Genomic DNA, 13,375 nt, shown 5'->3' with positions numbered 1-13,375 from the left:
TCTATGGGGATAACATCTGTTGGGTGAGATATCCGCGCACCTGAAACCCCCTTCGGAAGCTGATTTATTTCCCAGCCTTGGGCCCAGCAACACCCGCACCAAGCACACTAGGCAATGGCTCTGCGCCCATACTATACATCATGCCGATTCCGCCAGCGATCACGGCGGCCATGAAGACGCCGAAGGTCGCGAAGAGAATGAAGGGGACGCTGATATCCTTCTTTTGGCAGGCCAGTCCGCCCCATTGTGTTGTCTTGGAAGTTCCATCAGGGTTCACACGTGCCAATGTAGTGCCACAGCGGCATTTGAAGCACTTGGAATGCGCCGAATAGCAGGACCCGTGGCCGGAGCAGAAATTGGTGGTATTTTCACATGCTGATTGGGAGCTAAAGCACTCTGGAATCACCCGGGGCAGGGTGAAGTTCGCGGAGGCATTGCCTGTGGCTTGTGGCGTGATAAATGGGGACGACCCCGAGGGAATCGGTGCGATCGATGACAGGTCAAGGAGTTCTTCCTCTGCGTCTTGAGCGGCTCGGGCATGATTATGGTGTTGAGGTTTTGGGTTTGGTTTGGCGAGTTTAGAAGGAAGGAGGAGAAGGGTAGACTCCACGTTTTGGGTGGCTGAGAAGTGCTTGAGGATGCGAATCAGACCAGCAAGACCAGTCTTTACTCCGGATGGGCTGGTGGGGAGAAAGTTATGTAGGGACAGGATGATGGGGATGTGAGGGATCTCCGAGGCGCGAAGGCATGCTGGTTCCTAGAGTTCCGAGTCAATACAAAAGTCTCTTAAGAGGTGAAGGTCAACGTACGCCATCGAGAGGATATGAGAAAATGAGCTCGACGCCTTTGCTGTTCGGAGCATTTAAACTTGGAGGGACAAGATACTCGCAGACACCGTCCTTGGTCTGGCGATCGGGGATTGCCTTGAAGTCGGTGAGGAGGTCTTTGGTAGGCTTTTCAACCCAGATATCAGGCAATTGATCAAAGTCGCCAATAAGCATGTCGACTTCTGATATCCTGATGAATAGTTTGCCTGGTGCTTCCTCGGTCTGACTTTCGCCGAATAAGGGTGCTTGATAGCCACCATATATGTTGAGATCATCCAACGCGTTCTCGCTCATGGCGCCGAGATGTCGATCGGCTGTCAAAGCTCTCCTCCGAGCAATAATGGCACTCGCCAAATCTGAATCAAGCATTGCGGTCGAGGAGGAGGCAACAGAACGGTCGATCGTGAATAGATATGCGCCTTGAGCGGCTGCATATTGCATGAGAGCTGCACATGACAGTAGAGAGGTGAGAGACTTCATGCTTGCCAGAGAACAGTCCTTGCAGGAGCTGCTGAACGATTGATGGCAGCGAGTTGCGTGGTGAAGAATGGAAGTCTAGGTAAAGAGGACGGGGAATTGTTCTACCTGGCCTGCGGGTGCAGCTGCATCTGCGGCCGCCAGTGAGTGACCTCAAGCATACGGAAATGGACGCCACAGGGGGGAAAGGAGACCAGCCACAGATCACATGTTGCATTAGCCACAGTTCTGGATGCACGTGCTTCCTTGGCTGTCCCCCTCCCTACCCGTAATTTCCCCAATTTGATGGGCAGACGACAGGGAATCTAGCCTGTGCCCTCACTGACATTGACAAGCACTACAGGATATCCAATATCTTGCCTGCGCAACATTATTCTGCTAATTTTGTACTATCCCATCTATAGCCAGGCCCGTCTTCTACCTGCAGCTGATCTGGGCTGGCTGCTTCTGCCTCAGCTCCATGAATTCCTCGTTATTATGCCCTCCCACTTAACGCACCATCAAATCAATGCTACGCTACCTGTTCCGTAGTCCGCGTTCCATCCGCCTTCCGCTCAAGAATGGCCGATTCAATGTACAGAAGGTCTCTGTGACAAAGGATTCACGGTATGCCCACTATGCTAGCCTGTTGGAACGGATCTGAACAAAGTCCCAGTATCAATATTTCACGTTTCGTAACGACCTTCATTATAAGTGTTTGTGTTGTCCGGACAGTCGATCATGTATTCTCTGATCGTGATCTTAAGCGAGGATGGGAAAGATTGAAGAGTAAAGACTGGTGGGCAGAGCATTGGAGGCAGACTCAGCGGCAAACACCCGCAAATGGAGATTCAAGAATTGGTGCAGAGGACAAAAGCACCATCCACCTGATGCTTCCTATCTGGGTCCGCCGCACAGAACGAGGTTTCTACAGAGAAAACGATCCTCGGTGGAAGGCATTTCAGAGCTTTGCTCAAGATGAGAAACGCATACAGGAAGTTAGTCAAGAAATTGCCACGTACATAACCGACGGACTCAAGGCCCCGAAATATGGTCCTTGGATCGTACATTTACAGGCTGCGACAATGATGGTCAACACGGAAGTGATCATCCCCATCAAGCCTCCACAACTCTACGAAGTTCCATGCGTCTTCATTCAACAGTCCGGAGACGTTACCTATGGCTGGCGACGGTTACCTGATAGCATTGGGGCCAAGATGGATCGAATCTTTCATCCCGTGATGCTTTCGAAAGCTTTCTATGCTGGGTGCCTTGCATTTGCAGATGTGACATACCTTATCACTAAAGCGCGCCTGACTGACCGTTTAAATACGTTTAGATCACATTGGGACTCGTCCTCTCCCAAGTCAGTGAAGGCATCAACAGAGGAAGAAAAGGTCAATCAACGCCTGATGATCACCAAAACCAGCGACGAAGAGTTGAAACACACGCTCCCCTTCCTAAGAGGCGAATATGGAGAGAATGAGTCCCGACAGCTGTACCGAGAGGCAGTGCGGTCAATGACTTTCAAAAACGCCATTGAGACGGGTTGTGCAGTATTTCGTGCAAGCTGGACTACTGGGCAACCCAACGAGTTACTGAAGAACCCTGGCAGTTTCGTGCAACTCAAGTGCATTGCTCACTGCATCGGTGATAAAGGCAAGCTTCGTTTTGAAGTCAATGCTTATTACGATGTGGCCACCAACACCCTGGTAGGCAAGCCAGTAATCACGCAAGCTCAAATTGTCCCGGATGTTGTTAGATGGCATGGCACTAAGAGCCAGAACCAGAGCCAGAAACCTCAGGCTGCCATTACCAACACTCCCCAGGCCGGTACAGCTGCAGCCAAAAGGCCCGTGCGAGGCATAGAGCCACCACGGGAGACTGCAACACCGACTTCTTCCCCCGCTAAAGGTGAAGAGAAATAAGGCCTATCTTTGATATGAACTTCTGAACATGCAAAGCAAAGCGAGGTGTTTGGCGGAGTTTTATCTATGAGGTTTTGAACAAATTGTCGGCAGTATTTTTCTAGTGGATGGCAGAACGATGAGCACTGCTTCAACTGTTCAATACTACAAACACATATCTACTCCCTCTTCAAGTTCCCATCAACTACAACACTGACTCCACGTCCCAATTTCCCTTTATTCTACCCTCTTTTCTGCTAGTTTTTCATCATGTTCAACCCCGCCTTGCTGACGGTGACTTGTTATTTCTTCCTCAACTTGGTTGTGACCTTGACGAATAAACAGCTTGTCTCTCTAATCTCCTGCCCCTATCTGCTCACGGCCTCACATGCCTTTTGCACCTTCGTTTCCACAAATGTCATTGCATTACTTCAACGGCATGCTTCCGACGGCCAATGCCAGACCAAGTCCACCTCTACCAACCTCAGCCTCCGCACCCACGCGATCCTCGTCTGTTTCTCGCTCCTCTACATCACCAATATCGCCGTCTCCAACCTCAGCCTCGGACTCGTCAGCCTCTCCCTCCACCAGACCATCCGCGCCACGGCACCCGCCATCACCGTCCTGCTCTGCGTCACTCTCCTGCGCCGGCCACTCACCTCATACTCCACATCGACCTACCTCAGCCTCATCCCAACCACCATCGGCGTCATCCTCGCCACCACATCGCCCCACCCTGACAATACCACATCCCCAGGTCCAAAGGCATCCCTGTCAGGGATCGCGCTCACATTCCTCGGCGCAGTCCTCGCCGTCCTGAAGACAGTCCTTACAAATACATTGCAACGACGCGCCGGACGATTGAGTGTGGACCTCCCCTCCACAACCCTCATCCGCTACCTCTCACCCTACGCAGTGGCACAAGCCCTGCTTTTTGCCCTATGGACAGGAGAATTTCAACGCCTGCGGTCCATCATCAGCTCCCTGTTCACCACATCCACCGAGGGACGAATATTAGCCACCGCGGCCACAAATGTGCTCGCAGCCGCGACCCTGAACCTGGCATCATTCGAGGCGAACCGCCGTTGTGGGCCGCTCGCGATGGCAGTCGCCGCGAACTTGAAGCAGGTATTGATTTTGCTGATTGGACGACATGTTGGTGGTGATGGCTGGCGCGTTATGACTGGCGCCCTCATGACCATCGTGGGTGGTGTGTGGTACTCTTTTGCGCAGAGGCAAACACAGAAGCCGAGTCCGGATAACGGGGAAATGGTAATGGAGAAGCATGGATTGCATTATGTTGGGAGGGAGAGATTAGGGGGATTGTAGCGGGAGAAAGAGGACGGCAGTGAGGTTTGAACACAGCTAGGTGCTGCGGCTTTGGTTGTCGGATATCTCACTTGGCGAGATGTGCCTTGCGAAGAGAAGTCGATCTTTCTGTACAGCGGTCCCAATGCCCAACAAGGCAACGCATGGTCAAGAGCCTGTTCCGCTCCAGCGGCTTCTCACTGTACACATGCAAATCTTAAATCTGATCGTACATCAATCTTTCTCTCTCTAAATCCATCCCCTTGGGCACTGTAAATGCACTTTTCAATCAAGCATCCAAGCTCTTCACCGCCTGCTCAAAGACCTTCTTCGCCTCGTCCTGGCCTTTGCGGACGACCTCCTCCATCTGCTTGTGGGCCTTGCGGAGCTCGTCGACGATGACGAGCTTGCCCAATTCCATCTTCCGGTGCCGCTTCTGGGCATCGCCGCGCGCGTTCCGCACGTCGTTGCTCGCGCGCTCGAAGCACTTCTTAGCCTCAGCTTTTGCTTGCGCGCGTGTCTCGGCCGTCGCGGGGGGTACGGGGATCAGGATCACCAGTGGGTTGTGATTGTCCGGTTGTGGCGCCAGGCTGTGTGAGCTGGCTTGCAGGGCTGAGGTTATGGGCTTCACGTGCTATTTGTGTGGAGCGTTAGCCGGGAGTACTTCACGCTAGGGAGGACGTATTTGCGAGACTCACAGCTTCCTCCGCACAGAATATCTGCAGCATCCTGCCGGTCTTGGGCACCACGCTGGCGAGGTCGCCAATCTTGGTCCTCTCTTTGTGCGGCGAAGCACCGTGTGTTTCCTTGCCCTTGACATTCAGGTCCACGGGGAGCTCCTCGACCATGACAGGGGTGATCCTGCCAGCGTCTCGAGTCTTGAGCAATGCATCCTTCAGCCGTGCAATTGCAGAGGCAATGCCCTGCTCCAGGACCCTGAAATCATACGGGTCGATCTCTGCGTCCTTTTCCTTGGTGCTGGTGTTGTCTGGGATGCGTTTGGATTTTTCTTTCTGGGACGTGACATCTGGGCTGGAGCGGGCTGATTTGGATGACGCGGAGGATTTCTTCTGGAAGCCTGGGGACGTGCTGAACGGTCGGGTTGCCAGGCTATCGTAGAGAGGTTGTTGGCGTTGCTGGCGGAGTAACCGACGGCATTGTCTGCAGATGGAGCTTGTTGAAGAGCGGGACTGTAGGTTTGTGGAAGCTAGGAGTAGAGATATCGGCTGGAGATCCGGCCCTCTGCTTCTCGGAGGCATCCTGCAGGCCTGTGGTTTGGTTTCAGTTGTCGTAAATCACGCAAAGTGTTCCGAGTAACTCAGATTCAAACGACTCAGGAACAACAGTTAATCCTGGTCGGTGGTTGAAGATGCTTGGCACGTGATCCGAAGGGCAGTCACGTGTTTGGCACCAATGCCGACGGGATCAGTTGTTTTTCGCCAAATTCCTCCAGCTTTCCACTCTAAGTTACGGTAGCCGATCCTGATTACAGCATGTTTCCAGTGTAGTTTCAGGACGAAAGTCTTGATCTGAACCAAGTTTCTCTTCCATCACCATATCACAAGGCTGTGAGCCCCTATTTGAAAGAAGCTTCTTGGGGAATTCACTCAATATACACTCACAGTATCCTTTTATGGTTTGGTCAGGGAGCCGATGCATGCTTCCGGTTTACGAATGGAAAGAATGGCGATATGCTCTCATTGAGTAGACGACACCAAGGTCGGCCACGTGTATTACGGGAGATATCAACATTGGCGGTGCCACCAGTCTAGTGCCAAAAAGAAATGACTTCGAGGCTTGGTCTCCAAATTGCTCTCTACAACTCGGTCGGGAAATCAAGCCAGGTCATTTGACCAACATCCCCATAATTACGTACTCACTACAACTTTGGGTGCCTCAAGAATGAAGAGGAAATGTAATCGCATAATGCATCTAGGAGGCATGATGGAGGGGCCGATGGGCTGGAATCAATCACAGTCTGTTCGTTGATGTTCGACGACACTAGCCGCCCCCGTTATTCTTTAAGCCCGAGCAAAAATTTACCCCGGCCCACGAAATCAATAACTCATTACGGAGTACCTAGTACCTACCCTGCCCTATACATGCACACGCTTGAATATTCGAGTCTTGTTGCGGGAGGTGCTCATACAACACACAGGACCAGTCCGGTCCAGCCAAGTCGAGTCTTGTTGGCGGACAGACGGGCATGGGGAACGTCTTCAAATAAAGCGCACTCCAACATTGAATTGATTGCGCAGGGCGCCCTATGATGTTCTCGTGCAGACGACCCTTGCCGGGCGCGTTTTGCCCCATATATAAGGATTGGATTTCCCACCTTTTCGCTTAGATGCCCTACCCCTGCCTCAATCATGTGGCAGCTGTTGGTCGGTCCATTACAAAGCTGATACTAGTGCAACCCAACCCAGAACAGGCAGGGTTGCTTGTTGTACTACTGGTGGCTCCCTTCCAAGTCTGTATCAGAATTGAGTCTGAAATGTCAGCTTTCTATTGAATTCAACATTCCGGAGGGGACCCAAAGCAGCCTCCTGTACGATGTGTGTTTAAAAACCAACCCTTCAATCTTTGCTGTTGGCTTAGCTTGTGCGACACAGTTCGAACCGACCCTGTCCACTCACAGCCTCAAGCCAAGTGAGAGTCTGGTGATCCCTACAGACGCTCTGTTCAAGGTCTCCCTTACGGTCGGGCCGGAAAGTATGAGAGCGCATCATTGGGACCGGTGAGCCTCGTATGCGGACGTTAAGACCGGAAACACGGTACAAGATACACGTAAAGCTTTGCGTCGCTGCGAGGTAAAACTGATCATGGCACCAAAAATCTTGTCCAGTCTTCGAATAGCAAAATGATTAACGTTGAGCCTCCTTTCCTGGGTCTTTCTTTCTCTCTTTCAGGAACCACTCCGAACCGGGTCCCAACCCATCCGGCCCCGTCTTGAATTTGGTCCCGTGGATTAGAGCGGCGAGGCTAGATCTCATCTGGCCCCACGTGTGTTTTCAGAGCAAGGCTAACCTGTCCTGAACATTGAAGCCGCTCAACCTTTAGCCATGTCGGCCCTATTCCCTGTCTGTTGACAATCTCGTGTCGCCTGGTCTGGCAGCCCTGCAGGAGGGTGCAGATAAGACCTAACCAACTAGCGGCCTTAATATTGCATTGTGTTCATCCTTCTCCTAAGACCCTATAACTGGGTCGTTGAAGACTCCTGGTCGCAGCCAAAACCTCGTATCTTGCCTCCTTCTGACAAAAGATCCACGACTGGAAAAGTTTCTGTGTCACCCTCGAGCTCCTGATATAGGCTGCTAGGAGGTGCCACGTCACATTACTCATATTCTAATTGCAAAGTATTTGGGATCTTCAGTCTTCATGTCGGCACGACGACACTCTTCTCATCATGGCACAGTTTACTATTGAGCTTCCTCTCTTGCTTTGGCTCCTCATATCTCTAGCCTTCGCTCAGCCACCTCAAGACCCGCTTAGAGATTTATGCCGGCGGTATGCTCATCAAACGACAATCGTCGATAGAAAGCTATACATTGATGGAGGATGGCTTTATGCCAATCCTCTTCCGGACAATCCGATCCCAACCATAAGTATTAGACCCAAGAATAAGATTTGGGTTACCTTTACCAACCTTGTGATAGATCAAGTCCTTGTGTACAGTGACTTAGACCAAGTGAACGATGGCATGCCCCAGCAGTATGCCAACTTGTCCAAGAATAGCACAGTGCCCGATGTGGCCGGTGGAATTCTGTGGCCGGACGAGGTGAACAAAGTATTCTGGCTTTACGGGGGCGAATTTTCAACTGCGCCCAGTCCATTCCAGCTCTGGGGATATGACGTGTTATTGAATCAATGGAATCTGTCCTCAGCATCGACACCATCAAGTCAGCCAGTGAAACGAGTTTCATATGGCGCAGGCACATCTCTTGGGAAGAATGGATACTACTATGGCGGATACCTCAATAACCTGACGAACCCCTTGTGGGGTGCCGAACCTCTCGCGACCAGCAACTTGATCATCTTTGATATGGACGGCAACACCTTGACCAACAACACAGGACCCGATAGCACCGGACGGGCTGAGGGAGTGATGGTTTCCATACCAGCTTCGGCAGGAGGAATGCTCATTCATTTCGGAGGTGTGTCTTATCCATATGGCAACTCGACCGAGGTTCCAATGGAGATGACTGACATCATGTTGTATGATGGTGAGTCTGGCCTCAGGCTTTCATCCCAGTGGAGTGTTTATTTTCTCGGTTTCACATGGGTTGAGCAAGGCAGTGCCGAGCTGGAGTTGCGTTCTTTCTAGCTCATTGTTTTACCCCTCCTTATGGACACTGCTAACTGTCTATTTTCTATAGTGGGGGATAGTAAATGGTACACACAAAAAGCCTCTGGCCAAATTCCTCCAAATCGTCGGAAGTTCTGCGCTGGCTCGACATGGGCTAAAGATCAATCGTCGTACAACATCTATATCTACGGAGGGTTCGGCTTTGGGGAGAACATCACTGGTTTCGACGATGTCTGGATCCTAACGCTACCAACCTTTGAGTGGATCAAGTGGTATCCTGAAGCTCCAGGGGCTTCAGCACCACACGGATTGCTGACCTGCAATGTTATTGAGAATGCTCAAATGATGGTCATGGGCGGTAATTTCACCAATTCCACTGCTTGCGATGTCCCTACACTCGGCGGTCAACACAATCTCAATCTTGGCCAAGTGAATGTTGAGAGTTCGAAATGGTACCAGTACTTACCGAATCTCACAGACTATTCCGTTCCTCCTGCTATTGTCTCAATTGCGGGTGGGACATCTAGTGGAGGTGCAATCAACCTAGCGCCTGCCGATGGATGGAGTGACGCAGCTTTGTCTGTATACTTCGGGCAGAAAGCACAATTTGCAGAGCGAACGCCGACTCGCTACATTCCAGCAGCAGCCTCAGCCACTGTCGCAACAACTCCCGCTGCCGCTCCGAACGGCAAGTCCAATGTTGGAACAATCGTAGGGGCTGTTATAGGAGCGGCGGCCCTTTTGGCCATCATCGGAGTTGCATTGTTCTTTTATCTTCGACGGCGAAAGGCAGCCACCGGAGACAGGCTGAATAGCACAACCGGGCAAACTCGTGATGGAAGTACAGTGCACGAAGTATCAGCAAGCCCAACTGGCGATGTAAAACTCACCATGATCAATACCGGCTTGGGCTCCCCAATAAGCTCTAACTCTCATGCCTCAACACCTTATAGTGCGGCTTTACCCGGTCAGCCAATGCCATATGGACCATACCAACAATCGCCGTACCATCCCAACCAACCGCAACCATTCTATCCAGTAGCCATGCACCAACCCGGGTACGGTTACCAACCATTTCCCACGAATGTCTCACCACCCGGGGGGATGTATACACAACAACAATACTTTCCTCCACAAGAGCTACCGCAATCGTCGCCGCCCTCGTCGCCGCCAGTTTCACACGAGATGCCCGCTCCTGGTCTGCACCATGTCAGCTCGGGCAAGCCCCAGAGGGTCGAATCCCTCGAGTTTCCGTCTGACCACAAGTATTCACTGTCGCAGTCGGTGTCGCAATCGCAGGTCACGGATCGGTCTTCGCAGAAACTCGCTTAGCCAGTCAAATGGCTGTCAAAAATTAATGTGTACGTAAAAAGGAGTCGGATGAAGTTTGAGTTCGACTGTTTGTAAACGGATGTTATACCTATTTAGTTTTGTTGCTGCTCGTTTTAGGTCTGTTCCATAGACTGCCTAAAGGCTGTTAGAATATCGTGATTCCGCCAGCTGCATAGGCAAGTTGAATAGATGATCAGCTGATAGAGGGCGCGGGCGCATAATTGTTTCGTAACCGCTGTTGTAGCGTCGCTCGAGCTGGGCAGTTGCTACGACATAACCTGTTGAAATTGTCCCTAGTGTACTGCCTACCTTTCCTCCTCATTACTAGTTTCAGAGCAGGCAGTGACTTGCGCAATATTTATGTTGTCTGCATCGCAGGTGATTTCCTGCGCCATGGCTGCAAGAGTGCCCTTACACACTCTTCCAACAATGTCTCCATCGTCTCACTTATTACTTCGACCAATCGCTTCAAGCCTCCAAGAGTATAATAAACTTCAGCATGGCCCGCGTTGCGAGCCTGTCGTATGTCACCAGGAGCAGCGACTATGAGAAATCCACCAAAATCTGCTTGGTATCGCAAGCGCCCAAGAAGCTTCAGAAGTGTTCTTTTCGCATACGAGTTAAATCATCATAAAAGCAGAGGAGGGGGCAAATCAGAACTCATATGGAAGCGCGATTCCATCCAAGGGGGAGATTCTACACCTAACGACGAAGAAGCTCCCACCGCAATCTTCAGGCTCCTGTGATGAAGCTTCAGGAGTTCTGGGAATCACATTAGACAATACTCAAAGGGGAAGTTGAACAAAAATCTCTGTATGTACAATGCCAGACCTTTTGCAAGTCTTCGAGGAGATTGAAATTGATCCAAGGATCCATACGAGGAAAACCATGGCCCGACTTCATTGCTGAAGAGCAACAAATCATCCCAGAGTACAAGGCGTACGAAACAGTTGTCAGCGATATTCCACAGATTAATCCTCTGGAATTTCAATTTTATATTGCGGACACCGGGAAAGATGCGCCTACTGAATGCCAGTACCTCCAAGTGCTCGGAAACAAACGACATCCATTGCAGGAACCCAATCCTCAGAAACTCAAGTTATTCAATTACCTTGCCATCGTCAATGCCATTCTCATCCTCATTCCCTACACAAGACAGTTCCTGTATCATTCTACCACATTCTTGGTTCTGGATCTTGTTTCACTTTTGTTCGACTGGAACTTGATGCCGATCTCCGCCTACGCCGGACACCTGCATCTGCATTATTGGGTCAATTTATGGCTATACATCGCATTTTCGACTCTTGGACCGCTACCTGTCGAATTTCTGGAATGGGAGGCGATTTTCAACAGCGCCATTCTGTTGTTTTGAGGTGCGGGCCCGAGGGATCCACTGCTAACTATCGGCCGCGACGCCAGTCTCAAACTTTCGAGGCTGACAGAATCTTGCTCAAACTTACATATCATTTGAGGTTTAAGAGGTCATTACAATGCTCAAAGTTGGGGTTTGACGGTTTCAGTTGGAAGAGGCAGGGTCGAATGTTCGTGAACGAGTATCAAAGGGATCGGTGTAACAGTAAGGATTGGAACAATCAGAACAGATCTCATTGTTCAACAGTACAAAGCTCAGGATCTACTAGATTCGGCCTGCTATTGTAATCCTACACCTGTTTTTAACAATGAGGGGTTCAATTCATGTCCTCGGTCTTTTTAGCCTTCATCGTAGCAACAATTCCTACTTGAATCATTGACCACTTCTTTTTGAAAATTCATACTCAACACTTCTGATTTTTGTTGAGAATCATATACGAAGGCGAGACAGCATGCTCTGTCCTGCATATTGAGATATGGTTTGGTACGTGTTGGCCTTCAACCAACGAACATGAGTACTCGAACATCCGCTGCTCACTCGGAGCCCCTGACCTTAGGCCTTGGCAAGGCTGAGATACGACACCGTCCGTATACAACATCTGAAGACGCTTGCACATGTGGTACATGTCGACCTGCAATTTGAGTGAAGTAGGGCTAGCACAAGGCTTCCCGATCTACGAAAATCGCCAGGGTCAAAATGTGAAGACTTCACTGTGCAGTTCACGGGCGGTTGGCCGGGAAGCAACGAATCATGACGCGACGACTGCACGCAACCCACTGTTTGCTCGCTGGTACACTGCCTGTGGGATTTTACTGCCTCGATGAAGTGCTGATATGTAAACAACTATATATCTGTCCCTGAACCTCAATCTTTCCTCTGACCTCTTTCCACCCTACAAACCTTTCTATCTCCCTCTCATCCCTCGGCAAAGCTTGACCTACAATTAGCGTCACCAAGCAGTTGATATTCGTGACAGCAGCAATCAATTTCGAACAACTTGGAGCTCACGACATCAACAAATTTGCCATCTGCCCTTCCCAGCTTCGAGCATGGCCTCCCCATCAACGATGACAACTCTCGAGGCTTCCAAAGCTGCCCTTCGTTGCCCCATTGTTGTTGCTCTCTATCGCGAAGAAGCCGTAGAGAACGTTCACGTCCTCCCAACTTCCCGCACAACTCCCTTGGTTGCGTCGAATCATCGAAAATGGCGAAAATGCCTTCATCAACAACATGAATCATGTCATTTCTTATTATGAGACCACGGTTCAGAAGCTCAACAGGTCCGGCCACACGAAAGAAGCCGACAAAATCGAGACCCGTCGACTCCGCCTCAGGCAGATGGTTGATAGTCTTGACACCAGCGGCATTGAACTCTTCAAAGCCATGGATCAGAATCTGAGTCTGCTTGATGAGGATGCCCGACACGAGCTTGTCAAGAATGCTGCGGCCTTCAAGGCCCCCATCACATAAAACCTGACTTCAAATGCTGATCTGGAAATCCTGTCCCTCTATCAATATCCACCCATCGCAATAACCACGCCACAAACTCCCACTACTGAGTCGACGGAGAAATGTCTGAACAACCAAGCGTGAGCAGCCTTGAATGCCTGTGCTGCCATGGAAGCCACAGACAGCATGGACGAGCACAAAGTCGAGCAAGATACCAAACGCCCGTGAAAACTCAGACATCCAAGGACTTTCAACATCCAACACAGATCTCCATAAAATCTTGATTGAAGATGCTATTTCTAAAGCTACAATCGAGCCCGCCCTTCAAGAACCAGAAAATCCAAGACCTGGTGACAACGGCAGTGACGAAGCTCAAAAGCCTGTCTTGAAGCGCAGCATTTGTGAAATGCTTGAGGAG

General features: G+C 50.6%; 5 protein-coding genes across 5 annotated transcripts; 3 read left to right on the top strand and 2 right to left on the bottom strand.

The window, feature by feature from the left end:
* Positions 1-64: 64 nt before the first annotated feature.
* On the bottom strand, positions 65-1,307 carry A1O9_09493 (uncharacterized protein; the record flags this gene model as incomplete). Its single annotated transcript, XM_013401463.1, has 2 exons — positions 65-757; positions 810-1,307. 2 exons carry the CDS (start codon positions 1,305-1,307, stop codon positions 65-67), a joined length of 1,191 nt encoding a protein of 396 aa, XP_013256917.1.
* A 505-nt stretch (positions 1,308-1,812) lies between these two features.
* Positions 1,813-3,079, top strand: A1O9_09492 (uncharacterized protein; the record flags this gene model as incomplete). Its single annotated transcript, XM_013401462.1, has 2 exons — positions 1,813-1,910; positions 1,960-3,079. Coding segments are annotated over 2 exons (1,218 nt in total), but the record flags the coding sequence as incomplete, so codon positions are not given.
* Positions 3,080-3,460: 381 nt separating this feature from the next.
* A1O9_09491 (uncharacterized protein) lies at positions 3,461-4,519 on the top strand (the record flags this gene model as incomplete). Its single annotated transcript, XM_013401461.1, has 1 exon — positions 3,461-4,519. One exon carries the CDS (start codon positions 3,461-3,463, stop codon positions 4,517-4,519), a length of 1,059 nt encoding a protein of 352 aa, XP_013256915.1.
* A 268-nt stretch (positions 4,520-4,787) lies between these two features.
* Positions 4,788-5,757, bottom strand: A1O9_09490 (uncharacterized protein; the record flags this gene model as incomplete). The annotated part of the gene is made up of 2 exons (XM_013401460.1): positions 4,788-5,132; positions 5,197-5,757. 2 exons carry the CDS (start codon positions 5,755-5,757, stop codon positions 4,788-4,790), a joined length of 906 nt encoding a protein of 301 aa, XP_013256914.1.
* Positions 5,758-8,198: 2,441 nt separating this feature from the next.
* A1O9_09489 (uncharacterized protein) lies at positions 8,199-10,136 on the top strand (the record flags this gene model as incomplete). The annotated part of the gene is made up of 2 exons (XM_013401459.1): positions 8,199-8,721; positions 8,875-10,136. The coding sequence occupies 2 exons, from the start codon at positions 8,199-8,201 to the stop codon at positions 10,134-10,136; spliced, it is 1,785 nt and encodes a 594-aa protein (XP_013256913.1).
* Positions 10,137-13,375: the final 3,239 nt, after the last annotated feature.

This window comes from Exophiala aquamarina (genome assembly GCF_000709125.1).
Source record: "Exophiala aquamarina CBS 119918 chromosome Unknown aczIA-supercont1.10, whole genome shotgun sequence".
Lineage (NCBI taxonomy): Eukaryota > Fungi > Ascomycota > Eurotiomycetes > Chaetothyriales > Herpotrichiellaceae > Exophiala > Exophiala aquamarina.
Note: the sequence above shows the minus strand (reverse complement) of the source record. Positions and strands in the feature narration are given on the sequence as shown.